The sequence below is a fragment of the Sorex araneus genome, chromosome 2 (assembly GCF_027595985.1).
Source record: "Sorex araneus isolate mSorAra2 chromosome 2, mSorAra2.pri, whole genome shotgun sequence".
Taxonomy (NCBI): Eukaryota; Metazoa; Chordata; class Mammalia; order Eulipotyphla; family Soricidae; genus Sorex; species Sorex araneus.
In genome coordinates, this window is record NC_073303.1 from 128,740,989 (window position 1) to 128,766,921 (window position 25,933).

At 50.3% G+C, this 25,933-nt stretch overlaps 1 protein-coding gene across 1 annotated transcript; it reads right to left on the minus strand.

Moving 5' to 3' along the window:
* Positions 1–1,603: 1,603 nt before the first annotated feature.
* On the minus strand, positions 1,604–25,207 carry PLEKHF2 (pleckstrin homology and FYVE domain containing 2). Its single transcript, XM_055126983.1, has 2 exons — positions 25,064–25,207; positions 1,604–3,438 (listed from the first exon to the last, which is right to left on the minus strand). Exon 2 carries the CDS (start codon positions 3,422–3,424, stop codon positions 2,675–2,677), a length of 750 nt encoding a protein of 249 aa, XP_054982958.1. The 5' UTR covers positions 3,425–3,438; positions 25,064–25,207; the 3' UTR covers positions 1,604–2,674.
* Positions 25,208–25,933: the final 726 nt, after the last annotated feature.

A 25,933-nucleotide genomic window follows, 5' to 3' on the forward strand; every position in this document is an offset into this window, starting at 1 on the left:
CCACCCCCAGATAGACGAGCCAGTTGTATAGGCTTCACAGTTCCACCCAGTGTGTGAGGACCTTGTGGTGGTGGTAGGGACTGAACTCGGCCGTGTGCCCAGCGGGCAAGCACCCCACCCCTTTATCTCCTTGGCCTCTGAACCATGAATCAGGTTCACAGCAAACGGTTCCCAAGCCTAATTCCAGAGGTGTATCAAGGCTCCATCTGCCCTGTGCCAATAACCAAGAGTCTTCCCCAGACTCGGCGCTAAAGAGGAAGAACATGGGAGGAGCTCATGAGGATCTCAAGCTGGATTCTTGGATAGGGCAAAACCAACATAAGAAAGTTAATAGCACCAGAGAGGGAACTCGACAGGCTGGGCCCGTGCTTCGCATGAAGGGAAGCAGGTTTCAGGGCTGGCCCTGCATAAACCCCCACGCTTGGCTGGGTTCAGCGCCCCACCCCAAAAAAGAATGAAATTAAGTCCTCATTACGAGTCAACAGGAAGTATGCAAATCTGTAAGAATGTGTAAGGGTGATAAACAACTTTCTAGCCACTGTGGCCGTTTCATGCTGTTTATGCCCCGACCTAAAGGCACGCATGCTGGCAGTGGGAGGTGCCCCACTACTCCCCTTGGCCCGTGGAGTCCCCGCTTCCTTTATGCCAAGCTTTGCTCATGCACTGCGAAGGCAGTGCACGGTCAGTCCAGCGCTGCCAGTGAAGTGGCTCCACAAGAGAAGCCACCACGGAAGTCACTGTGGGCTTAAATCTGGCTGAGGTTTATAAAACCATTCACAAGAGCAGACAGCAACAGAGGAAATGACCCTGGCTTCTCGTGCGCATAGTGAGCGCCTGTGCGCCCCCAGCCCAGGGCTCCACTGGGCACAGAGAGGCACGCAGGGCTGTGAAATGAGGCAAAGTGTGCATCCGTCCGGGTGGCCGGGGGAATCTCCACGTCAACCACGCACAGAACAGAAGGGAAGTTGTCAAGTAGGTTTTATTGTGAGAGGAGTCCCCTAGAGTCCCTCTGGTTCCTGCATTGCTGAAGTCCCCCCGCCCCCCCCCCCCACCGCAGTCCCCCGTTCAGAGACGACGGCTGATTGTGTCTGGGTACAGAGCACTGGAATCAGAAGTCCGGCCAAATGCTAAAACCACCAAAGCGCCCGGGGTGCCTTTCTCTCCCATTTCCTATCTAGAGCACACTGGAGCTCAGACATTTCACAGCGAGCTCGGCGCCTGAGCCAAAGAACTGGCCGTGACAACTTACTGAACCCACCACTGACAGCAGGAGCAGGCAGGAGCAATGCATCCAAATTTAAAACAGGCAGAGTTTAAAATTTGAGATTGATGCTTCAAAGACTATAGAAATCTGCAGCATATGAGTGGTGCAAAACGCATCAAGGTTTTTATGATAAATACATTTTCAACCTAATGGCTACCTCAAAAGCAAAGAGTAAAAAATACCCACTTGTCAAAAGCAATCCAGACTGACTCAAAAGTTCACAATTTAGAAAGAGCCATTGCTACTCTATTTCCATAAATTGCAAAATGATTTCAGAAATAGATTCAATGTATAATTCTTTACAAAAATAGAAATATTGTTTGGGACATTACAAAACTATAAAATATAATACTTTATTTGTAAATTCAACATCGTTTCGCAAGGAAATAGACAAATACTCCACAGATACGAATCTAGTTCCACCAAATGGGTCTGGTCCTTGCCATCTGCACACACCATTTCTTGCAAATCTTCAGCCTAAGCAAATCTTGTGCTCTGTAGTAAGATTTAAGAGACTGTTTAATTTGAAGGACTTTATAAGATTTTTCATTCTAGAAATAATGTTAAAGATGAATTTATTCCTACAAATAAGTCTTACAAAAGGTAGAAACTAATGCAATATGACAACTCTATATCTGATCAATAAGAACGACAACCTATTATTCATTGCAAATGTTGACAATTACAATTTGGTACCTATAAAACATAAAAATATAATCACAACTATTTTATGGAAAAATATTCTTAGAGAACGGAGAACTTCTAAATTTAGGATTTTTTGCAGCTGACAGAAGTATTTTCTAAGTACCACCCATTCAGAAACGTTCTTTTTATCACTTCAGAGAGCACCAGTGTATTTTTAGAACAAACCAAAAAGTAAGAAAGTAGGGCTCATGATTTCATATAACAGTGCTATTAGGATAAGGCACCACTTGGTATACAAAGTATTTCCAAATCCTGTGTTTTTGTTACTGGTGTCTTGAACATTAGCAAGGATGGTGAGAAAATTTTAAAAAGCTGATAATACAATTAACTCACCACAATATTCTCATTTCCCCATTATTTTTTGCTTTGAGTTTTCCCATATGACAGGACAGATAATAAACGACAACATGGGTCATGATCTGTAAAACACACATCTTTCCCCGACCTTCCCCCAAATCATCTGGAGCAAAAGGAGAAAAAGAAACCAAACATTCATTCCAACACAGCTGCACTGGTCTATCCCCAGAGAACATGGGGGCTGACGGGGAAGACACAGCAATTATTTCCTAGAGAATATACTGAGGCACGTAGGTTAAAGGTTTCTCAAGCAAACTCATGGCTAGAGCTGAACGGGGAGCTCAGAATATTACAGCCCTGAAGCTGGTTTCTCAGAGTCAGACCCGATAAATACGTCCAAGCACGCCCTCAGTCGCTGCTGTCATCATCGTCGTCATCGTCTGACGCGTCATTCAGCGGCGACTTCAATGACTGGCTGTAGGAGTCCGACCTGGTGGGCTGGCCCAGGCCCGAGTCCCCGGTGGAGAGCAGGTCATAGCAGAAGTCACAGATGCGCACAGGCTTGGAGGACTGGCTGGGCAGTAGGAAGCGCTTCTCGGAGCAAGACCCGCAGACCACGAAGCCGCACTTACGGCAGTGGTGGCGGCGGTTGACTGGCGTGAACTTGGCCTTCTGACAGCGCATGCACACAGTAGCCTCTGAATCGGGCACCCAGACCGCGGCGTGCTCGTTGCTGGGGGTCTTGCCACTCTTGGAGAGTAGGTCGGTGACGCACTTGTTGATGTGATTCATCCACTCTGACTTCTCGGTGGCGGTGGCAGCGTACACAGCAAAGGACTTGGTGGGGGTCTTGATGAGCCAGCCGTTCCTCAAGTCCCCCTCGTCCTTGATGGAGTCGATGGTGACATTCTCCAGGGGGATGATGTGCTGTTTGTTGTATTTCTTCTTCTGGATGACAATGTTACCATACACAAGAATGTCATTAAATAAGAAAAACTGCCTGGCTTTGGGTTTTTTTCTACACAGCTTAGTCAAGACACCCTCTCCGATAAGAACCCGTCCGGGGATGGTTAAGGGCTGACCAGCTGCGCCAAAACAGTTTTCAACAATATTTATACGTCTGGTGTTGGCTTCACTATTAGCCAAGCGATCCACCATCTTTTGCTAGTAGCCTTAAAAAAAAAAAAAGAAAAAAGAAAAATAGTAAGTATACAGAAATCATAAATGTATATATTAACTTACAAAGTCTAAATTTAATCTAGCAAATTATTAATTTTACCCAAGGACAAAACATCCCAAACTGTTCCTTCAGGGATAATTCCCACACGTACCGAAAGGAATAATCTCTGCCAGTGTTCACAAGCCTCAGAAACACACTAATGCTCAACAAACAGCACTGCTGCAGTTAAGAAGGCATCACGAAAGTATCTTTACTGACATAAAAGAATTGGACAATGAAAATAAGTTATCTTTGCAAAACAGTACAGCCAGTACCATGACATGTAACCTCTGAGGGATTCTGAACAAGGGGCCAAAGATTACAGAAACTAACAGGAAAGAGTGTCCTCCCAGAAGACAGCTGCCGCCCGCACCGTCACGAGTGTTGCTCTGTGTGTCCCTGAATCCGCTTAGCCCCTAAGTCAATCTTCAGGAAGATCTGGCAGATGCAAATCTGATCCTGAGCCTCAAGACGGGCAGTGTGGCACGTGGGTGCAGCCTTGCCAGCCGGCTTGCCTCAGTGCCGCCCCTGACCCTCCCGCTGACCCTTCCCAAGCTCAGGTCTTCTCCCAGGCCGGTGGGAGTCGTTAACTGTCCTCAGCAGCAAGGTTCCTGCCAGTTCCAGCAGACCGAAACCCTCTAAGCTCTGTCCCCTTGAGTCCCCCAGTTGCAGTGGACCTTCAGCTCCTCTTAGCAAGGGGCTGGGTCTGCCCCATCCTGGGCTGCAGTGGAAGCTGGCCTGTACCTGAGATGTCTGCCACAGGGCAAAGCAAAGGTGCTCGAGCACATCAGCAAGGTCAGCTCTGTAACGTGCCGTAGAGCCCGTATCTGCCACCTGCTCCAGGGCCCAGAGCTGAGCCCTAGATGCAACCCTGACTTGCAGGGCCTAACAACTGGAGCTCACGCTTTGCGCGTGGGAGCCCCGTGCAGTCCCTGGGGGCAGAGCTGCGTGTGGCCCCAGACAAGCTGAGGAATCCTGCCTTCACTCCAGTTTAGACCTGCTGACGCCCGACTGCCCTCCCCTGCCCTGCTGGGGGGAGACTCTCAGGTCCAGGGTCACTCCTTTTGGTGTTCAGAGGACCGTGTACCATGGCTTGAACCTGGGGCTTTGCATGCAAAACCACTGCAGTTTTTTTAACCATTTCCCCAAGTCCTTAGAGAGGAGCATTTACAGCTGTGATGGGGCCAGAGAGCTTAGGATAGGGCCAAGGCACTTGCCCTGCACCTGCCAATCCCAGTCCAAATCCCCAGACCACATACAGTACCTGCTCCCCCTGCCCCCACACTGCTCACACATACTGCCCCCACACCACACCAAGTCACTCCGGAGCAGAGTCAGGGCCAATGCTGAATTTACCATTTTCTTCCCTAGTAGGAAGGTACTGTAGGGGCTATGGCGCATACGTGCCTGTGCCCGACCCTAGTTTGACCCCTACAGGGAGGTCACCACCTCCAGGCCCCCATAACACCACCTCGGGCCCTGAAATGTAGCCATCTGGCCCGGTTGGCCAAGAATCACGAGCAGGACCTTCAGACTCTGAGCCCTGCATGGGAGGGTGTGTAAGAAATGAAAGGGTCCAAGACTGACAGCACAATCTAGACACATTCAGTTCCTCAATGGACACTCCCTGGAGGCACACGGAATAGTGGCTGGCACCGCCAAGAAGTGGCAGCTCTGAATGTAACCATGGGGACCACTGGAGAAACGGAGGTGGGAACAGAGTGGAGCACTGAAATAAAACCATATTTCTTGGGGTCAAAGTGCTAGTACAGTGCTAGGGCAACTGCCTTGCACGTGGTTGACCTAGTTTCAATCCCCTGAGACCCCCCAGATGGTCCCCCAAGAACCACTAGGAGTGTGAACATAGAGCCAGGAGTAAGCCCTGAGCAATGCCAGGTGTGACCCCCCCAAAACACCACATTTCTTCTATCTAAGATGCCACAGATTTCAAGACCCACCAGTTTCCTTTCCCTTTTATCTGGCGATGCCAGCAAGGCAAGTGTGTACTGCTGGAAACTTACTCGCAGTCCAGAACACATCATCTACATGCCAAGAAAAAAAATGCCAACAACTCAGTCATGGGATACTGTGATGACAGGGACAACGAGGAGTCAATGTACATGCACGCACACAAAACCAGAAATGAGCAAATCACACGCCACACTAACAGTGTCACTTGCAGGCTCCGAGGACTGCAGCTGCACTTCATGGTTCCTCATCCTTTGCAGTACAGGCACATTCACAGCGTGTCTGCTCGGCACCCATCGGGTCTCCAGAAACCAGGCTAGCACGCTCTGCGATCTCAATCTTCCCACCCAAGCCGAGAGGGTCCGGGGGAATGGAGACACACACAGTAAGTCATGTCAGGAGTTTGCACCCATCAGCTGGAGCAACTCAGACCAAAGTGGTACCAGATACCGCAGTGTTGGGGACAGGGGAGAAGCGTCTAGGCACAAAAACTGCAGAGGTCCTGAGGCAGGACAGGGAGGCTGACAAGAAACTAAAGGTATCTATTCCCACTTAATCCACTGCAGTGTCCCCAGGAAGTGGACAGTCAAATGGGCCTGGGGGCTGGGTAGTGAGTTTTCAGGAAGTCATAAAGTCAAGGTGGGATCAAAACAAGTTACTCTGCTGCCAGCCCAAGGGAACCGAAACTGAGCATGCCCAGACCCGCCATGTGGACAGTCACTGAGGCAGGGTGGGGCAGCCAGACTCCAGCTCCACACGGGGCCGACTGTAAAACAGGCCTGTAAAGCCTTGGCAGAGGCCAGAAGGGCACTTCCCCTCTGGAGGCTTAGCATGTGTGGCTCCTTTTGATTTTCGGGGAGCCCTTGCTCTCCCCCTGGCCCCCAGCCCTGTGGAGAAGCCCACTCTCTCTGGAAGGCATGACCCTCGCTCGCTCCTTCCTCATCACTTCTAAAACTGCCTCCTTCACTGTTCGTCTCCTGGAATTCTTTTCTGCTTTTCAGCGAGGAAAGCATCTAATAACATTCGTTGAAATGTGAGCTGGCAAAGAAATGGGAGCAGAGTGGACGCAATAATGGAAGAGGCAAAGAAGCCGGAACCCAGTCTGCACTGGCCCCCGAAATGCTGGAGGGGAACCTGGCCTGCCAGGTGCCTGCAGTACCCAGGTGTGTTACCTGGGGACCTACGTTGCCCGGGTGCCTACAGTACCCAGGTGCCCATGTTACCCAGCTATTTGCGTTACCCAGGTGCAATACCCGAGTGCTGTGTTACCAGGTTCCTGCAGACAGGCATACTCTTCCAGACTAGTTTTAAGCAAGCACAGACAAAATGTTAGGCTTTCCTGGCTGCTCCACTACAGAACTACTTCCTATGCCCTGCTAAGCAGTGGGTAGGGGCACCTTCAGGTGTACTGACGACCCTGCTGGGGCAAGAAAGTAGTGCCCATCATCAGGCCTTCACTGCAAGCCCTAGCACTGGCCAGAGATAAGATTAACTGGGGAAGATGACACAAAAGGACAGGTCATCACCATCAATGAAGAATGTCGTTTTAGGACCGTGTGACCTTCACAGCCTAGCGACATCTCATACCTTATGCCACTGATAACACCAAATTTGATGGGGTGTAAGGTAGAAGACAACCAATCTTGATTTAAAAAAATAATAATTGGGGCTGGAGCGATAGCAGAGCGGGAAGGGCGTTTGCCTTGCACACAGCCGACCAGGTTCGATTCCCAGCATCCCATATGGTCCCCTGAGCACCGCCAGGGGTAATTCCTGAGTGCAGAACCAGGAATGACCCCTGTGCATCACCGGGTGTGACCCAAAAAGCAAAAATAATAGTAATAATTAAATATATATGTATATATACATATTAGCACACAAAGGCTCAAACTCTAATAACATCTCAATGCTCTCTTATATAGGGGCTTAATGGTTCCAAAATGATACACAACAATTTTCACACACTTTCCTCTAAGGAAACCTTTTTGGATCATTTTAGTCAATTATTCATAACGAATAATACAAAATAAATTATTTAGCACCTGCCTCTGGGGCAGGCTTGGGTGGTGGTGGGAAAATTCCAAACAATGGTGGTGGGAAGGTGCAACAGTGATGGGACGGGTGTTGAAATACTGAATATAATCAAGTATTGTGAACAACCTTATGAAAATAAAATTTAAATATATATCTGTATATATAAAAGAATGTCCTGTTAGTGTGGTCCCCTTTGAGTGTTGGAAAAAAACGAAGCCTGGATCTCTATTCAAACAATCCCTCTCAGTTTAAGGCTGATGCAACGAAGGAGAAGCGGGCCACTGCTCGTTAGAAGGTGGCAAAGACAGGAGCTCTGCCACCCGGTTTACAGACATGTAAGCAATTCTCTTTGGGGGGCTGCTCCCAACTGTGCTCGGGGTTTACTCCGGGCTCTGCATTCAGGGACCACTCCTGGCAGATGCCAAGGACCACATGGGTGCCAGGGACTGAACCCAGGCCACTCTCTGGTCCCACACAATTCCTGAATGACGAACAACCGTTTCTAACATCTTCATTTGTTTGAATGATGATTGAGTCCCACTTGATATTTCCTTAAGGAACTCTGACTTTGCCTGCTGCACTATCCCTACTCATCTGGAATTATTTCTGTACGGGGGACAAGAAAGAAGGGAGCCTCAGAAAAAAACTGCAGGAAAGAATATAGAAGTGCCCCGGAAAGGGAGAGGAGAAGGGAAGATGATCGAAAGAGAAACCCAGCTCTCTTAGCTGGATGGACTGCTGCGCTAGTCACAACTAGTCTGGGGACACTGGAAGGACCCCACACTGGCCAGTGCAGCAGAGCCTTCCCTCCCCCACAGCAGGAAGCCCATCCTCACACCAAGTAAGCCCGGATCTGGGAAGGATGGTACGAGGGTGCTGCAGATCTGTGCTGGGGCGGAGGGAGCACAGACTGCCCAAACAAGGAAACAAGGACATGAACAAAGAGTGCGCCCATCTGTGGGCAGCGAGTGGGACTCTGGCCGGCTGAGACCTGGGTGCCACCGCAGAGCCCCCTTTTCAGGCCACACTTCAGGAACAGAAACAACTGGGGTATGACAAGACTGTCCAAGGCTCCTCCAGCCCTTCTGAAAGCAGCGTCACGATTTTACCCATCTTGTCCAGCACACTCCAGTTTTCCTTCACAAATCTCAGCCACTGGCTAGACAAGAGAAGGCATCTCATCTCAGCCACTCCCCTCATGGCTTCTCCGTCCACACTCTGGGAGTCGGACGGACACCAACTCCCAAGCTCGCAGGGCAGAGCACACACCAGTAACTGCAGAGGATGACTCAGGCAGGGAGGACGGAGAAAGGCTCTGGGGGCCGGGAGGACTTCCCACACGCCTCAGGCCTCACTGCGTGGGCGGAGTCTGGGTGTCCCCAGCACCAGTGGCCCACCCGGGCACTGAGACAGCCAAGCACCTTCTCCTCATCCTCAAGCCAGTCCCACTGGCTCAGTATCCAGCGCCCTGCAAGGGCCCCTCCAACAGAAAATAAAAAGGTCCCAGTCTGGGGACTAGAAGGGTCATTACACAGCCACACCCTGGGCCTCAGAACGACAGCAGCTCTGCTGCTGAGCCCCTCCCGCCCCTTTGGATTTTTAATTTTATTCTTGAGCCACACCAAGAGGTACTCAGGGCTTATCCCTGGTTCTGAGCCCAGGGATCACTCCTGGCTGCCTTGGGGACCACAGGAGATGCCAACTCTGGGTCAGTCATAGGCAAGGTGGCTAGAAATATTCTCTGTACAGGGGGGCAAGAAAGAAGGGAGCCTCAGGAAAACACTGCGGAATGAACATAGAAGTGCTCCGGGAAAGGGAGAGAAGGGAAGGTGATTGAAAGGGAAACCCAGCTCTCCGCTCTCCTACCCACTGTACTGTGGCTTGGCTGCCCCCTGGCCACCTTCTAATGGGCTTATTCACTAGCACAGCTCCACGGCCCTCTACTTTGGGCTCTAGGTCGGAGTGTGCTGTGTGAGGTCGTCAGCCCCTTCCTTTGTTTGTCCTGAGGAGAGTCTCCTGCCATTCTGTTCATGGTACTGACCACAAGGACCTTGAAACAAAACAAATGTCAGGCAGGAGAGACAGCAGAGTGGGTAGGGCACTTGCTTTGCTTGCTCTGCACACGGCTAACCCAGGTTCGATTCCCAGTACATATATGGTCCCTAAGCCTGGCCAGGAGAGCCCTGAGCACTGCCAGGCATGGCCCCCAAACAGGGGGGGAGGGGGGAGAAATGCCATCTTCCTATACAGTGAGCTCTCCCTGGCCTTCTGTTTATTGTTGTGATCACAGGGCTGGCAACAGAGAGAAGACTGCAGTGTCCTGGGAAACAGTGATCTTCAGCCTGGTCGGACAGGCTGACAGTTGAGAGTTCGGGACACGCTGGGCTGGGGGCGTCCAGGGCTATACGCAGTGGTGTGGCAGGGGGAGGGGGGTGGTAGTGCTGGGGAACAAATCCAGAGCCTCAATCACACTCTGCCTGCCCCTCTGGGTCTCTGCCCAGTCCCTCCATTTTCATCCTGGGAGACACCTGCTCACTCCTTAGTGCCGAGTCTGAGGCCGCTCTGGAGAAGCAACATCCGAAGGCATAGTCACAACTCAGCCAGGGCCCCAGAACAATGCCCCGCAGCACTGGCTCGAGTGTGGCTGCTTCTCTTCACTCATCGCACTCGGCCAGGGGGTCTTTTCACTGCACTCCACTGGGTCCCCAAAGCACTGCCAGTAATAAGTCCTGAGCACAGTGCATATGGCTCCAAATCAAACAAACAGCAACAACAAAATACAAAAAAAACAAACAAAAAAACAGAAAAGGAAAAACTTAACTTTCCAATACATAAACGGAAGCTTAAAGCAAACAAAATGACTAAAGTGAGTCTCTTGAATCAGCTTTCGAATCTTCTTGAAAAAGGATGCACTGTGTTGGGCAACGTAATTATAAAATCGAACAGTGGTGCAAGAGGGATGCTTTATTACATCACACTCAGCCTCTGGGCAGTTACATCACCCCTCCAGTCTCACATGAAATGCAAGAGTTTCAGATACAGGGAAAGCACAACCATTCAGACCCCGTCCTGCCCCAGATCTAGTCACGTTCAGAGAGCCCGCATGGGACTCAAGCGGGATGAGGTTTAATGATTTTACAGTGAGTTCCAATTTGTTGTGAAGATCTTTTGAAAGTGGTATGTCACCAAATACTATTACAAATAATCTAAGTGGTTGAAACAGAAATTAAAAACAAACAGAAAAACCAAAAGAACAGGGCTCTAATGGTAAATATGAAAGGGTTAAGAAAAGTTAGCTACCCACCCCAAATACCCACCCACCCCCTCCAAATACTCTCATTTTATTGCTCAGGCTATGTGAAGTTTTGTCTGAGATTCTCAAGTGATTCTAATGTACAATTAGGGTATTAGAACCATTTTTCAGTTATAATAGATTGAAAGAATAAACAAAACCCAATGAACTTTTGGTAACTCTTATTATACTTAGGGGGAAACAAATGAACTTTTTTTTTGCTTTTTGGGTCATACCTGGCGATGCACAGGAGTTACTCCTGGCTCTGCACTCAGGAATTACTCCTTGTGGTGCTCAGGGGACCATATGGGATGCAGGGAATCGAACCTGGGTCGGCCGTGTGCAAGGCAAACCCACTGTGCTATCACTCCAGCCCCCAACAAATGAACTTTTTTTTTTGCTTTTTGCTTTTTGAGTCACACTTGGCGATGCACAGGGGTTACTCCTGGCTTTTACACTCAAGAATTATTTCTGGCAGTACACAGGGTACCATATGGGATGCTGGGAATCGAACCCAGGTTGCCCTACCCACTATACTATTGCTCCAGCCCCCCAAATTAACATCTTTATACTTTTCATAGTTCCTACCCAAGTTGACCATATCCCAACTTTGCAAATCTTTTATGAGCTGGTAATTTTGTAGGTATTATTTCACAAGATCCTTATATTTCTTAAGTGAGTTCCCAGGTATCTTATACTTTTTGTTGCTATTTTCTATTTAATCTCTTTTCTACAGGATATTTTCTAAGTTATAAGAACATGTATTTTTTAATTTGTTGCTGCCACTATTTTTTTTTTTTTGCTTTTTGGGTCACACCCGGTATTATATTACACAGGGGTTCATGCACTTCCTGGCTCATGCACTCAGGAATTACTCCTGGCGGTGCTCAGAGGACCATATGGGATGCTGGGAATCGAATCCGGGTCGGCCATGTACAAGGCAAATGCCCTACCCACTGTGCTATTGCTCCAGCCCTTGTTGCTGCCACTATAAAGAAAACTACTAGTATCTCTTTTGTCTTCTTTTCCAACAAATAGGGTCTGATAGTACTAATCACAGTGAAAGTAGAGCCCCTCAAAAAATTCTCTGTTATGAAGTTGGTTTCATACACCAACTTCTAAAAATCTTAATCCAAAGTGTCCAGTTCCAAAGTGTCCAGTTCCCTTCTTCACAAGAATAGACAAGAACTACATTTAACCTCCCTCATCCTATGGTGACATCCTGTTTCTAAAAAACATGGTCTCTGGTAGAATGTCTACCACCTGTTAAAATGTAATACTAGAAAAGGCAAAAACTTTTTTTACAAAGAGAGAAAATACAGTTTACAATTACAAGAAGCCCAACTGTCATAGAATACTATGGCCTGGCTCATCTTGCTGTAAGTCAATACTCCTTATCTCCTCCTCGCAAATGAGCTTCAGATGGAAGCCACCTCATATCTTACAGGCCCTGTGACACCTGGTGTCAGGGGCATCAGGAGCTGGTGCAGGCACTGGGCAATCCACTGAGCTCGAAGCCAAGCCCCTGGACTCTAATCTCAGCACAAAGGCGGGGCTGAGATTTCACACGTATTACTTAACCGCTCTCCAAAAAGAAGGAAGAAGAAAAAGAAGAAGCAGCCAGCACCATGAATAAAATCATCACTCCTAGCCTTTCTGTCTGAAAATAACGAACTCTGCTGACATGTGGGCCATATTTCTGGTTTACTCCAAGTCTTTACTTGCTTAGGAATTCATTCTCCAACAAGCTTTGGTCTTCCTATCAATCAAGATTTCTAAATCCTGATTACTGCTCTAGTGAAAGCCCAGACACTGGACTGGGCAAGGGAAGACAGGCAAGGGAAAGGGAGAGGTAAGGCCAACACCAACCAGCCCTCTCTCTCCCCAGAACTGCCAACCGCACAGGGTCCTGGTATGGGTCTCACTTTCGTAAGGTGCAGGGATGACCTTCAGTCAAGTATTAGCATAAAGTGAAGAAGGCTTTGGGCTGGAGCGATAGCCCAGTGGGGAGGGCATTTGCACTGCATGCAGCTGAACTGGGTTCAATCCCAGGCATCCTACATAGTCCTCCGAGCACCACAAGGAGTGATTCCTGAGTGCCGAGCCAGGAGTAACTGCTGAGCATCGCCAGGTATGTACCCACCCAAATAAGAATGAAGAAAGCCTTGAACAGTGAACACTTTTAGAGTTCTGATAAGTTTAGTTATCCTACCAACCAGGTAAAAGTTTTTTCACCATGGGGGGCTGGAGCGATAGCACAGCGGGTAGGGCGTTTGCCTTGCACCCAGCCAACCCGGTTTGATTCCAAGCATTCCATAATGGTCCCCCCAGCACTGCCAGGAGTAATTCCTGAGTGCATGAGCCAGGAGTAACCCCTGAGCATCGCTGGGTGTGACCCAAAAAGAAAAATAAAAATTTTTTTCACCATGACAAACCAACTTCACAGTATCTACCAGGGATATCAGCAATGACCACGGAAACAGGTTTCTTTAGACAAGGGAAAAAAGAACAAAACCATCTTTTTATATTTTAACTTGAACCCCATGTAAAGTTAGAATGAGAAGAACTGAAACTTCAAACTTTAGCGTGAGTTTAAGAGAGAAGACATAGAACATTTGGGGGTGTGGAGGAACAGTGCCAGGGACAAAACCCAGGGCCGACCTAGGACAAGAAAGACAAGTGTTCCAGAGTTGATTTCTTAACACACCTCTCAAGCCCAAATAGACCTTCAGTTCACTCAAATGATCCTACAGCCTGAGCCAAAAAGGAGAGAGAAGAAGCCAAGGCTGATCTCAGTATCAGCACATGTGCTCCTACATCCACATTTTACTGCATAAGAATCTCCAGGCTTGGGGGCTGGAGGAATAGCACAGCGGGCAGGGCGTTTGCCTTGCACGTGGCTGACCCAGGTTCGAATCCCAGCATCCCATATGGTCCCCTGAGCACTTGGATTCGCAGAGCCAGGAGTAACCCCTGTGCATCGCAGGGTGTGATCCAAAAAGAAAAAAAAGAAAGAAAGAAAGAAAGAATCTCCAGGCTCTGCCTGCAGGAGGCTCAGGTTTCACTCCCCATATCGCACAGTGCCCTGGGCACTAACAGGAGGGCCCCTGCGCACTGAACTAGGAGCAGCCCTCAGCACTGCCGGGAAAAATAAGCAAATAAACAAACAAACAAATAAATAAATAAAATGTCAATTATATTAAGTGAGCATTACCTTTTCACAAAAGAAGAAAACAGCCCTAGACGAGGCTAAGCATCTTCCCCCTGGCTTCACAGCAACTTTTGGTGGGAAGTTTCCTCCAGTGCACTCTGCTGCCTTTAGATACAAACACTGGACAATTATCTCACTCATGTGGGCCTTATGATGGACTCAGATAAAGTCACTGATAAAATTCTGTTTTTAATTCAGCATGTGGTAGTGAGTTTCAAACACACCGTGAATTCAAATACTGAAACAACTCTGCTAGGACAGAAGGAGGGTTCAGAAGGTGCAACTCAAACAGGTGAGGTTTGACAGACAACTCCAACAGCGTCTAGATAAAAACAACCAATCCTCAATGATCAGCTGAGGATTTTAGAAAATTAATCTGGAAAACTGGAAGCATCTCAGTGAGAATGACAGCAGGTATCAGAGTACAAGAGGAGGAAGGAAAGGAACAGACTCTGCATCTTTCTTATCGCAGTCAGGGCACCCCAGCAATGCTGGGCGCCCGCTCTGTGCTGCCAGGCCTGGTGGTGCGACTGAGGGTCACCTAATGGCAGGAATGCTGGGACTCAGGTCACAAATGCCAGAAGTGCTGGAAAACTCCAGGCCTTCAAATGTCAGGCAGGTGTTTGACTTCTTGAGCCATCTCCCTGACCTCGAGGGATCCCGGGTTTCAAACAGCCTTCTTGCCAGTCTTTACCTTAAACCTTATTCTGTAAGGCCAGACTATATCACTGTCATCCCGTTGTTCGTCGATTTATTCGAGCGCACACCAGTAACGTCTCTATTACACTCAGCCCTGAGATTTTAGCAGCCTCTCCTTACTCATCTTTCCCAACGATTGGAGGCTCTTTCAGGGTCAGGAGAATGAGACCTATCATTACTGTTTTTGGCATATTGAAGCTACGGGTAGCTTGCCAGGCTCTGCCATGCCGGTGGGATACTCTCGGTAGCTTGCCGGACTCTCCGAGAGGTATGCATATATCTTTTACTGTATTTTGGGATATGAATACACCATGGGAAGCTTGCAAGGCTCTCCCATGAAGGCAATATACTCTTGGTAGCTTGTCAGGTTCTCCAAGAGGGAGAACAAGGCGATTACATGTCATGCGGCCGCTTTGCGGCCACTTTGTTTTCAGGAGCTTGGTCTTATGGTCTCTGGATGTTGGCCATTGGTGGGATTACACAGCACTGAGGGCAGTTTGTGGGTGTGGCTGCCAAGCTACTGGAAAATGGGGGGGTCTGGCTGGAGAAGGCCCAGTCCCGATCCGAGCAGGCTTGGCGAACTCAGCCCCGGGTCCCGCACACCTGGGTTCCTCTAGTACTAGTACTCTTTAATTACAGCTATGACCAAAAGGTTCTTAATTTAAAAAATAAATTCAAAAAATATAATATATATCAAAGGTTCCCTGGCCAACAGAACTAAATACGTATTGTGGTATTAAAAGTTCTTCGTCAAGGGGCTGGAGCGATAGTATAGTGGGTAGGGCATTTGCCTTGCACGTGGCTGACCTGGGTTCGATTCCCAGCATCCCATGTAGTCCCATGAGAACTGCCAGGAGTAATTCCTGAATGCAAAGCCAGAAGAGTAATCCCTGTGCATCGCCGGGTGTGACCCAAAGAGAAAAAAAAAAAGTTCTTCAGTCAAGTCCCAGTCTGTCCCAATTTTTAAGTTTCTCCTCCTCCCCCTCCTCTTCCTCCTCCTCCTCCTCCTCCAAGTTCTCTCTTTGTTCAGGTCACAGGGGGTGACTAGTTATTCCCAAAGCTCATACCTAGCTTCCTCGTCCCCCTTCTGGCTGGGTCTGGTCTCCTTCACCGATGTGAGACCTTCCAAAGGCAGATGGCACACAGGCTCTGTGTGTAGGAGCACTGGGTGATCCCACCACCCCCACCCACTGCCAGGCCCCAAGTCCAGAGCTGAAGTTGTCTCCCAGTACTGTCAGCTGGGGGCTGATAAAACAAGAATCAAACAAAAAGAGCTCTTTCCAGTCCTTCAACACACAAGCACTGCAGGAGCCTCGGGCCACAGCGGCGCACCTTAAAATCCTTTCAACAACCTAGGGTATCTTACATTCCAGAAAATTCCATGAGCAGGTATCTGCTGACTTCCAACAGATTACAGGCTCCTGACACGAAAAGGACCACCTCCTACAGCACAGCACCCACACATCCTCAATGGGCACTGGGTTGAAATCAAAGTGGCAGCGGCTTCTCCACCTGAATGTGGCCAAGACCAAAGACATCATCTTAGAAAAAACCCACACTCTACATGTCAACTGGTTCTCTAGACCCACAGATTTTAAATTCATAAGCTCGCATCCTGGCCTATTTATATATAGACCCTAATTATGAATCCCAAGTATTGGGCATGGCAGATCCTAATTTTCAAAAATCCCAATTGCATCATAGATAAAAATGATGTATTCTTTCTCACCAAGAAAGCACAGCTGTTTAGTTAGCAAATAAAAAACGGATGTGTGTGCATATTTCCGGCCACAAAATTCAGATCAAAAAACTGCATAATTTGAGAAACTATTTGCATGAGGCAGCTGTGCAGTACTGACAGCTGTAGGGGAATCACTGTATAATATCTGAAAAATAAAGCTGGTGAGGCTGAAATACCACTGCAGGCTTGGCACGCCTGCCATCTTACTACAGTGTCAGAGAACGCTCAAGCAGTAACAGTGTGCCCACTACATTCAAGGCTTTCTACCTTGGGTTAGGGAAGAGGAACAGGCAAACACTGGAAAGAAAGCTGGTGTCCAGGGTCCAGGATGTGGCTCAGTGGCACTGCCTCAAAAGTTCGTATGATAAACACGGTAAAGATGCAAGTAAACAGAGCAAAGCAGAGCTTGGCAAACACAGAAACCTGAACACTAGAAACCAGATGAATATGTGAAATAATTTCAAAAGGAAAAAAAGATGAGGCACGAAGTTCCACAAGTTAAAATGTGTTCTTGCTTTAAGAGGCATGTATGGCATGGGGGCAGAGGCCAGGAGCTATTCAGGAGAAAATTCCTGAGCGTTCTTTCAGAAGTTTCTGGAAGAAGGGGCCTGAGTGGATCTGGAGTCTTCAAAGATCACTGTGGAAACCACGGAAGTTAAATCAAGAAAGGAGAGGCTGGAACAGGAGTCCCCAAAGAGAGGAACGAGGAGTCCTGGTTGAGGCCGGGACAGGAAGCAGAGGGTGGCAGGACAGGCGGAACAAGGAAGGGTGTGCCAGCATCAATCCCAGTTTTAGCCTGGGGTTGGGAACCAGTGCCAGGGCCAGGGGCAGGCCTAGCAGGGACCAGATAGCTCTGTCCCCACCACACTGTCTCCAGGCCCTCGTCCAATCCCAAAGGGGCAGCCCATGCAGGGCCCAGATGACTGCCAACACCAGCAGCATGGCGCCCTCAGCCTTCATGTCAAACAGCAGGCGTGGTCAGCAGAGAACTTACACCAGTGCCCCTCGTCCCGTTGTTCATCGATTTGCTCGAGGCACCAGTAACGTCTCCATTGTGAGACTTACTGTTACTGTTTTTGGCCTATCAAATACGCCACGGGTAGCTTGCCAGGTTCTACCGTGTGGGCAGGATACTCACAGTAGCTTGCCAGGCTCTCCGAGAGGGATGGAGGAATCGAACCCGGGTCAGCTGCGTGCAAGGCAAACGCCCTACCTGCTGTGCTATCACTCCAGTCCCGTCCCTCCCTAACCCCCCAAAAAACAAGATGAATCCCGTAAAATGGGAAGCAATTTTCAATGAATCTGAAGTAGCATATGTTCACTGACCACTTGCCGTATATGCAGTATTGAAAGGCAGAGGTGTTGTGAGAGGGGCTGAGTGCAAGTGCAAGTGCTGGAGGCTGGGCTTGGCACCGAATGGTCTCTGAGCACCCCAGGGGCAACCCACAAGCAGAGGTGGAACAGCCTCCAAGCACCACTGGATAGGGCCCACAAACAGTAAGAGATGTTTAAAGCTAACAATCTTTGTGAAGGAGAAAATCAGCTACATCTCCAAGTGATATACACAAGTGGGCACAGTTCCTATACTCCATGGCAGGGTGTGTTTCCAGGGAGAGGAGGAGGGAATAACTGACTGAGAAGGAAACAAAGCAAGGAAGGGCATGGCTTTCCCACAGGCTATGAACAGAGCAGTGTGATGAACGCCAAGTCTGAAGGAACAGGAGAAACCAATGCCTTTAATTATAGAAACAAGTGTCAAATCCGAGGGACAAAATGTTTGGTTTGGGATAATTTTGGTCAGAGGGGAATGTCAAGAAATAGTGCCTACAAGGAGAAATTCAGGCCGGGCCTTACCACAAAGGTGGCAGGTCAGACTTTTGGGGAGAGAGGGAGAAAAAAGGGGTTGTGGATGCGCCAGGCTGGAGGGGAAGCCGGGTAAGGAAAGGAGAGGAAGAATGAACACCAGACTCAAGAGGTAGAGAGCATCCGACTGCAGGGTTTAAGCTACACGCTGTAGCCACTCCAGTGATGCGTGGCCTTTCAGAGCCTGGCCTGAGGGGGAGTTGACCCTGCCACCAAGACAAACGTTCTAAACACATAGCAGAGCACAGAAGCAGTGCCAGGGTGACCAGAAAGATGCAGGTGCTGTATACAAGCCTGAGGTGTACCATAAAGGGTGACAGGGCGGGGCAGCCAGGGGGCCATGGACACGGCAGGAGGGAGAAGTGCGCCAATAGGCTAGGAAGGGGGACACAGCACAGTGCTTTGGGAGGGAGAAGACATCGGTTTGTCATACATGGAGAACCCCTAGAGTGTCAACAAGACAGATGTTGGTCGGCCACACAAACAAAAACACTAGAATGCAAGGCTAAAAAGGAGTTCCAAAGCAGAGGCAGAGAACTGGGCAGATCCAACTGGGGAAACACCTAGTCAAGCAGCAGGAGGATGAGAGCAGAGGGCAGAGAAGCCAAAGCACTGTTCCGCGTGCCCGAGCAGGTCTCACGAGCTTCAGAGACTCGGGCCCTAACCGCACCCACAGGCCACTAAGCAGACACACAGCTACAGTAATGCCGGGGCTTAGAGGTGATGCGTAAGAACAAGAAACTTCAGTAGTGCCACAAGCCAGCTTCTGACCCTGGAATTTTCAACCACAGATATTTATACTGAGATATAAATTACCAGGAGGAGGCCCCTAAGCGTAGAGGACCAAGCCCTGTGCAGCAGCAGGTGTGGCTCAGAAACAACAAAGTCTTCCTTCAGCATTAACTCTAACAGTGAAAAAGCCACCTTAATTTCTAGCCCAATTCTACGCAAAGAGAGGGAAAGTTAAATATAACATGAAAAGGACAAATAGCATAAAAGAAAATATTTCACCAGATGAAGGATTTCAGCCCTAACACTGGAAAGCAGGGAAGACACTAAAAATATTTACAATGCACAGCAAAAGAGTCAACATTTTTAATATGTAAAGGATGCCTGTAAGTCAGTAAGGAAAAAAAGCTAGTAAACTATAAATAGCAATTTCTGAAGAATAAATGGAAAGGACTAATAAATAGAAAAACATGGCCTTCAGGGCCTGGAAAGACTACAGGGATAAGGCGCTTGCCTTTCATGGAGCAAACCCCAGTTCAATCCTTAGAACCGCACATGGGCTTGAGCATAGCCAGGTGTGCACCCACCCACCCCACCACTGAAAAAAGAAAAAGAAGAAAAACAAGGTTTTCAGCAACAACCAAACAAAAAATCACAATGGTGCGGCAAGAATGACAGAACAGCAGACAGGGTGCTTGCCTTGCACACAGCCAATCCAAGTTCGATCCCTGGGACCCCAGATCATTCCCCAAGCCTGCCAGGAGTGATCCTCGAGTCAGAGCCAGGAGTAAATCCTCGGCAGCAGCGGGTATGGTCCCAAAACCCCCCAAAAAAGACAATGGTGCACCCAAGACTTAGGAGAGATGGCATGCAGTCTTTAAAGCAGATACTGAAACAACTGCTCTAAAGACCATTCTGGTGATAAAGTGCTTTACAAGGCTCACACAGCAAATTTATTTCCAAAAATATATGCAAAAAATTAGACCAGTGTACAAAGCCATTTACATAAAGAAGTTCACTACAGCTTTGTCTATCATGTTGAAAAACCAGAACAACCTGGTTATGACATTCATATACATATACTTTTTTAAATCCACTTGTTGCAAGAATACATTAATATTCAATGTAAAAATGAGTGAAAGAAGGCGACTGACAACTTCTCTACAGAGCACAAGTGATACATGCTTTTGCGTGTGCTTACAAGGGTCAGACACTGGCCTCCTGCTCACAAAGCACATCTGCCCAGCTAAGCCTCACCCCTGACCCTTATACCTTCAAAGTCCAGAAGGATGTACAAGACCTTTGCTAGATCTCTCTAAGTAATACTATATGAGAGTGCCGGATCGTTTTACTCTAAGCACATTCTCTCACAGACCAAAAAAAAAAAAAAAGCTTCTAATAACAAAATGCAATGAAGGGTCTGTAGAGAAATTTGACTATTATAAGCAAATACAAGTTTAATGAGCAATAAAGATATAATAAACAAGAATACCAAAGAACAATAAAGATATAATAAATAAGAATACTTGAAGCATTCTCCTTCAAGCACTGTTTAACTAAAATAAGGATAACGAATTCAGGATAGTCCCACTTCTGGAAAGGTGGAAAGAGTAAACTACAGACTGTAGGAACACCGATAGCTGGAGAAAGCAGTCAGCAGGTGGGGAAGGACCCAAGGTGTCAGGAAATGCTGCTTCTCAAGTCACCACTATGACTTCTTCCGGGGCAGCGGGACAGAAGCCACCAAAAGGTCCTGATGCTATTTCCACACTGAGGACAAGGCTTCACGGAGGTGGGAAGGAGGGACTCGGGGTCACCAAGAGCACAGTTCCACCAGCACCCATGGACTTAAGTTTGGAAAAGAGGAAGGAGCCCCAGTGCCTGGGAGGGCTGGAGGTGACAGATGACAGAAAGCTGGTCTGCCTGGTCTGCTGGGAAATGGAGCCCCACCATGTAGAGTTCAGGAAGGAGCAAGCTGCAGCCAGTGGCAGTCCTAGGGCAGGGGGTCTTCCTGGAGGAGGGGACAGGCTGGGTCCGAGTCCCTTTTTCCAGGCCAATGTGGCCCACGCTCTCTCTCTTTTATTTACCCCAAGATGAAGAGAACAAGGAGATGGGAGAGGGTGGCAGAGTGCATCGAGCCAACACATCTCAACCGTGACTGCACATTAAGATGAGTGCTTTAAAAAAACAGTCAGAGCACTCTCCACACGCTCAGGCCGAGCCTCACCCACAAGTGAATCCCCGAAAAACCCAGGTATGTGGGACTCTGTGACTTAGAACTCCGGGTTCAACGGAACAGGGAACCAGGGAACGGAGATCCTATGCCCACCCGTATCCCCATCTCAGGCAACTCAGCAGTCACACCCAGAAGCCACCTCTGGCTGGCACGGGATAATCTCGTCATCAGCCACCATCCAGATCACATGTCCTTCTCTCCCGGGAGGGAGCATAACATGACGCTTGCCATGACCATGCACCATATCCCGAGTCAGGCTGGGTTCACTCGGGGCACCCCAGAGGGGGGGCAGGTGAGACCCCTCCCGCCCCAAGGGCCCCAGCCCCAGCGCCAAAATCCTCCAGAACTCAACTGCCGCCATGCTCGGCCGAGCCTCAGCCATGAGTGAACCTATTCCTGGACATCTCATACTTCACCCCACCCATACTCCAAGAGTACCGCACTACATTTGAAAGCAGGAGGCAACCGATTTTAGAGGGAAGTATTTTTTTTTTTACAAAGATATATACAAAAGCACACAAGGTCAAACTTTAACAACACGGTTAGTGATCTCTTGTAGGAGAGCTTAATGGCCCCTGGGTGAAATACAACAATCTCCACACTCTTTTCTCTAAGGAAACTTTTTTGTAGCATTTTCGGTGGTTTTTCATGACAAACAATACAAAACATATTATTTCGGTTCTGCTTTGGGGCATGGATTGCGGTTAGGGATGGAAACACCCGAAATATGGTGGCAGGAAGGTGTAATGGTGGTAGGATTGGTGTTTGAATAATAAATATAATTAAATATCGTGAACTACTTTATAAAAATAAAAAATTTAAAATAAATTTAAAAAATTAAAAAGCAGCCCGAGGGCAGGCAAAACTACCCGTGCCTTGTCCCAAACCTCCATTTCCTGGGTATTCTGGCCTTAGGTCATAAGAAACTCCTTGGGGACTTCGTATACACAGCCAAGGCGAAGCTGAGCAGGCAGCTCTAAGGGTTGTGAGCCTCCCTGGTCCCACAGAGCCATTCTGCTCATCCGTGACCTCACTCTCGGGGAGGCAGGAGTCCAGAGTCCACCTCAACACGAGCTCAGTGACATGGAGAGCCAAGATGGAAGCAATGTTCGAGTCACAGCTGGTAAGGCAGGAATGAGGACGAGGTCTGTTTGCCTGCTCGGGCCTCTCCAGCCACCACCTGAATGCATTCCATCTTCCTCTTGGGGCTCCCACTGCCAGCACACCCGGTCAGGACGTGGGTGATGGATGGCCTGGAGTGTTACCTTAGAGGGGGGCAGGGAAGGGAGCTCAAAGTCCACAGCAGTTTCATTCCAGAATCGCAGCATCCCTTCCCCTAGACTCTGCAAGGGGTCCTGGGGAGGGTTTTACGCTGGGACGCCACAAGCATTGGGCCGAGAAGCACAAGGCTTGGTATAAAGCTGGTTCTCAGAGATGATCTGATCAAAACAAAAGCGAGCTCTCCACTCGGGCATTCTACAAAAACTACTAAGACCATCCTGACAAAACAGGTGAGACACATGAAATAAACACACCTGACCGGCCTTCAGATTTTTCAAGCATCAATTCTACTTCCATCAGTGCATATTAATGCAAGTCACACCTCAAAACCGCACTATCCTTTCGCTGATCCACACTGGTACTTGACTGTGCTCCAGTCTCGTGTCTACTCAGAAATCTCATGGACATTCAAGTTCTAGATTCCCGGCCAAAAACTCACCAAGTTACTAAGTTCTACAAGTAAAAAGGGGGACCGTGAGGGTTAGAGAAGATTTAATTCCTCTGTACAAGGACCCCTCCACTCCCTATTCCCTATAAAATAAAGGAAGTACAGTTACAGGAAGCAAAGGGGTACTGATCCAGGCAGACCCTTGGAGTCGGCTATGCCCTGGGGACACCACACTGATGCCTCTCTCAGACCCCAAGGCACCTCTGCCACCAAAGCAGTGCCAGGCCAGCTCCAGGCAAACTTCTTGGGGAAAGAGAGAGGGTAGATTAAGGACAACAAAGCAGATAAACTTCCAAAAGTATGGGTTAGAGTATTTTTTATTTATTTATTTTTTTGGATAGAGTCCATGCAGCATTGGCGAATCCACGCAGGCAAACAGTTCTAGAGTTACTTTGCTAGCCTAGAGAGAGTATTTTTGAAAGGGAAAACTTGATTATAGGTACCCTTTACAATGAGCTCTGGGGCTGGGGTGAAAAACACAGCGGGTAGGGTGGGCGCCTGCCTTGCACAAGTGGACCAGTTTCGATCCCCCAACCACCACCAGGAGTGACCCCTGAGCATAAGCCCTGAGCACCAACCAAAAGACAAATTTTTTTTTTCTTTTTAATTTAAAAACATCCAATGAACTTTCTAGGCAGTCAGTACTTGCAAGGAGAAGCTGAACTAAAGCCAGAATGAGCAGAGCCGTGAAACCAGGTAGGCCAGAGACTGCTCTGAGAAAAAACCCAAGAGGCTTGGGGTACAAGATTCCATGAAGTTATGCACCACGGAATGCTTCACCCAGACACATAAACCTGTACAATGGCACTTATTTGCCAAGGAAGTAAAACAAGAAGGACACCATCTCCGCACACGGCTTTTTTTTGGGGGGGTAGGGACTAGCCGGCTGGGAGTAGGGGGGGACACACCTACCTGGCGGTGCTCAGGGATCACTCCTGGCTCCGTGCTGAGCCCATTCCTGGAGGTCTCAGGGGGCCACACCACATACCAGGGATCAGACGCCCTGCTCGCCTTCCTACTCACAGTCCAACCTTTTTTTTTTTTTAAACCTACCTGTTTGAGGGTTTATTTTACTTATGGTTCCGTTTTTTAACTCTTAAAGGGAAAACAGCAGGAGTTGGAGCTATGAGAGAACATCAGGGAGGGCGCTGGCCTTGCACACGGCCGACCCGGGTGCCACCCCCAGCACCACTCAGCACCCCCCCCACCCCGCCTGCCCCCCCAGGAGCGAACCCCGCCGGGTGTGGCCAAAAAAACAAAACCCAGCGACGCCGCAGCGGTGACGCTCGAGCGGGGCAGTTCAAGCTGAATCTTGTTTGCAGCCTCGCGTGAGCACCGGCTTTATTTTTTGAGGCGATCACCGGAGATTTCCAAATAAGTAACTTAACACCTCCCCCCACGCCCCCCACGCCCCCCGGCGCACGCCCGGGGCGGGCCGGGAGCTCAGCACAGAGAGGCGCCCCTCGGGCGGGCAGCTCCGGGACGACCCCGGGAGCTGACGGGGCGGGGGCGGCTCGGTCCGAAGGTGCAAACCCGGGCCGGGAAGGACAGAAAAAAAAAAAAAGTTTGCAAAGTCGCGATCACCTCCGCCTCGGAGCGCGCGGACGCGCCGGGGCCACGCGGGGGCCCCTCTCGGCGCTGGGGGGGGTCGCGCGGCCCCACGCCCGCACGGCGGGCACGACCGGGGGGCTCCCGTGCAGGGGGGCGTCCGCCCGCGGACCTGTCACCTCGGCGCCCCTCGCGCGCGCGACGCGGGAGGCCCCGGCCCTGGGGGTCCCCCGGGCGCCCCACCGGCTCTCGGCCCCGAGTCCCTCGGCGCCGCCCCCCGCCCCGGCCGCCTCGGGGCGGAGAGGCCGGCGGGGACCCCCGGGGCGCCGCGCCCAGATCCCCGGCCCCGCGCGGCCTCCCGGGCGGCCCCGCAGCGCCCCGTTTCTCACGGCCCCCAACATGGCGTCGGCCGCCGCCGCCGCCCGCGACGACGACACCTCCGCGCGCCGCCCGCGACGGCCCCGGCCCGCCGCCTCCGGCTCCTCCCGTCGGGCGGCCCCGCGGCCTCGGCGCCGCCGCTTCACCTACCCCGCCGGGCGCCACGTCCGTCCCCGCAGCTCCCGGCCTCCCTCAGGGAGCGCGGCCCCGCGCAGCCCGCGCGAGCCCGAGCGCCGCGGCCGCCGCTCGCAGGTGACTCCCGCCCCCGGCCCGCGGCCGCTCCCAGCGCGCCACGGCCGCGCCCCTGCGCGCGCACGGCCCCGCCGCGCCGCCGCCTCCCGCCGGGCGCGCGCGCGGGCACGGCCCCTCCCCCACACGCGCGCCCCGCCCTCCTCGGCCCGCCCACGCCCCGCCCACGCCGCCCGCGCCGCGCGCTGTGGGGCGGGGCCCGCGCGGAGGCCACGCCCCCTCGCCGCCGCCGCCTTGGCGGGGGTGCACGTGCTGACGGATTGCCCACGGCCTGATCTGTCTCTGGCACCAACTCCAGAGCTTTGCTTTTCTTTTTTTTTCTTTTTGGGTCACACTCGGCGATGCACAGGGGTCACTCCTGGCTCTGCACTCAGGAATTACTCCTGGCGGTATCGGGGGACCATATGGGATGCTGGGAATGGAACCCCGGTTGGCCATGTACGAGGCAAACGCCCTACCCGCTGTGCTGTCGCTCCAGCCCCACCCTCCAGATATCCTTTTTAAAGGAGGGGGGTGCCCTGGTGTCGGACGTCCACCCCAGCCTGGCTGCTCCTGCGTGGCCGTCCTGCAGCTCCTACCTCCTTGCCCCCCCTGCGGCCGCCCTCTCCCACCGCAGCCTGCTTCATTCTGCACTTTCCGCTCATCGCGGAGCATGGACCCGATCCACCACCACCTCCTTAATAACATGCACGAGATGAAATGAAACCTGCTGGCATGTCACTGGCGCTGTGCAGAGGCCGCAGAGCCGTCTGCCAACGCTGGGTTGGGGGC

What these genes read in the sequence shown, in the direction of transcription:
- PLEKHF2 (XM_055126983.1), bottom strand. Translation starts at nt 3,424, where the DNA reads ATGGTGGATCGCTTGGCTAATAGTGAAGCCAACACCAGACGTATAAAT.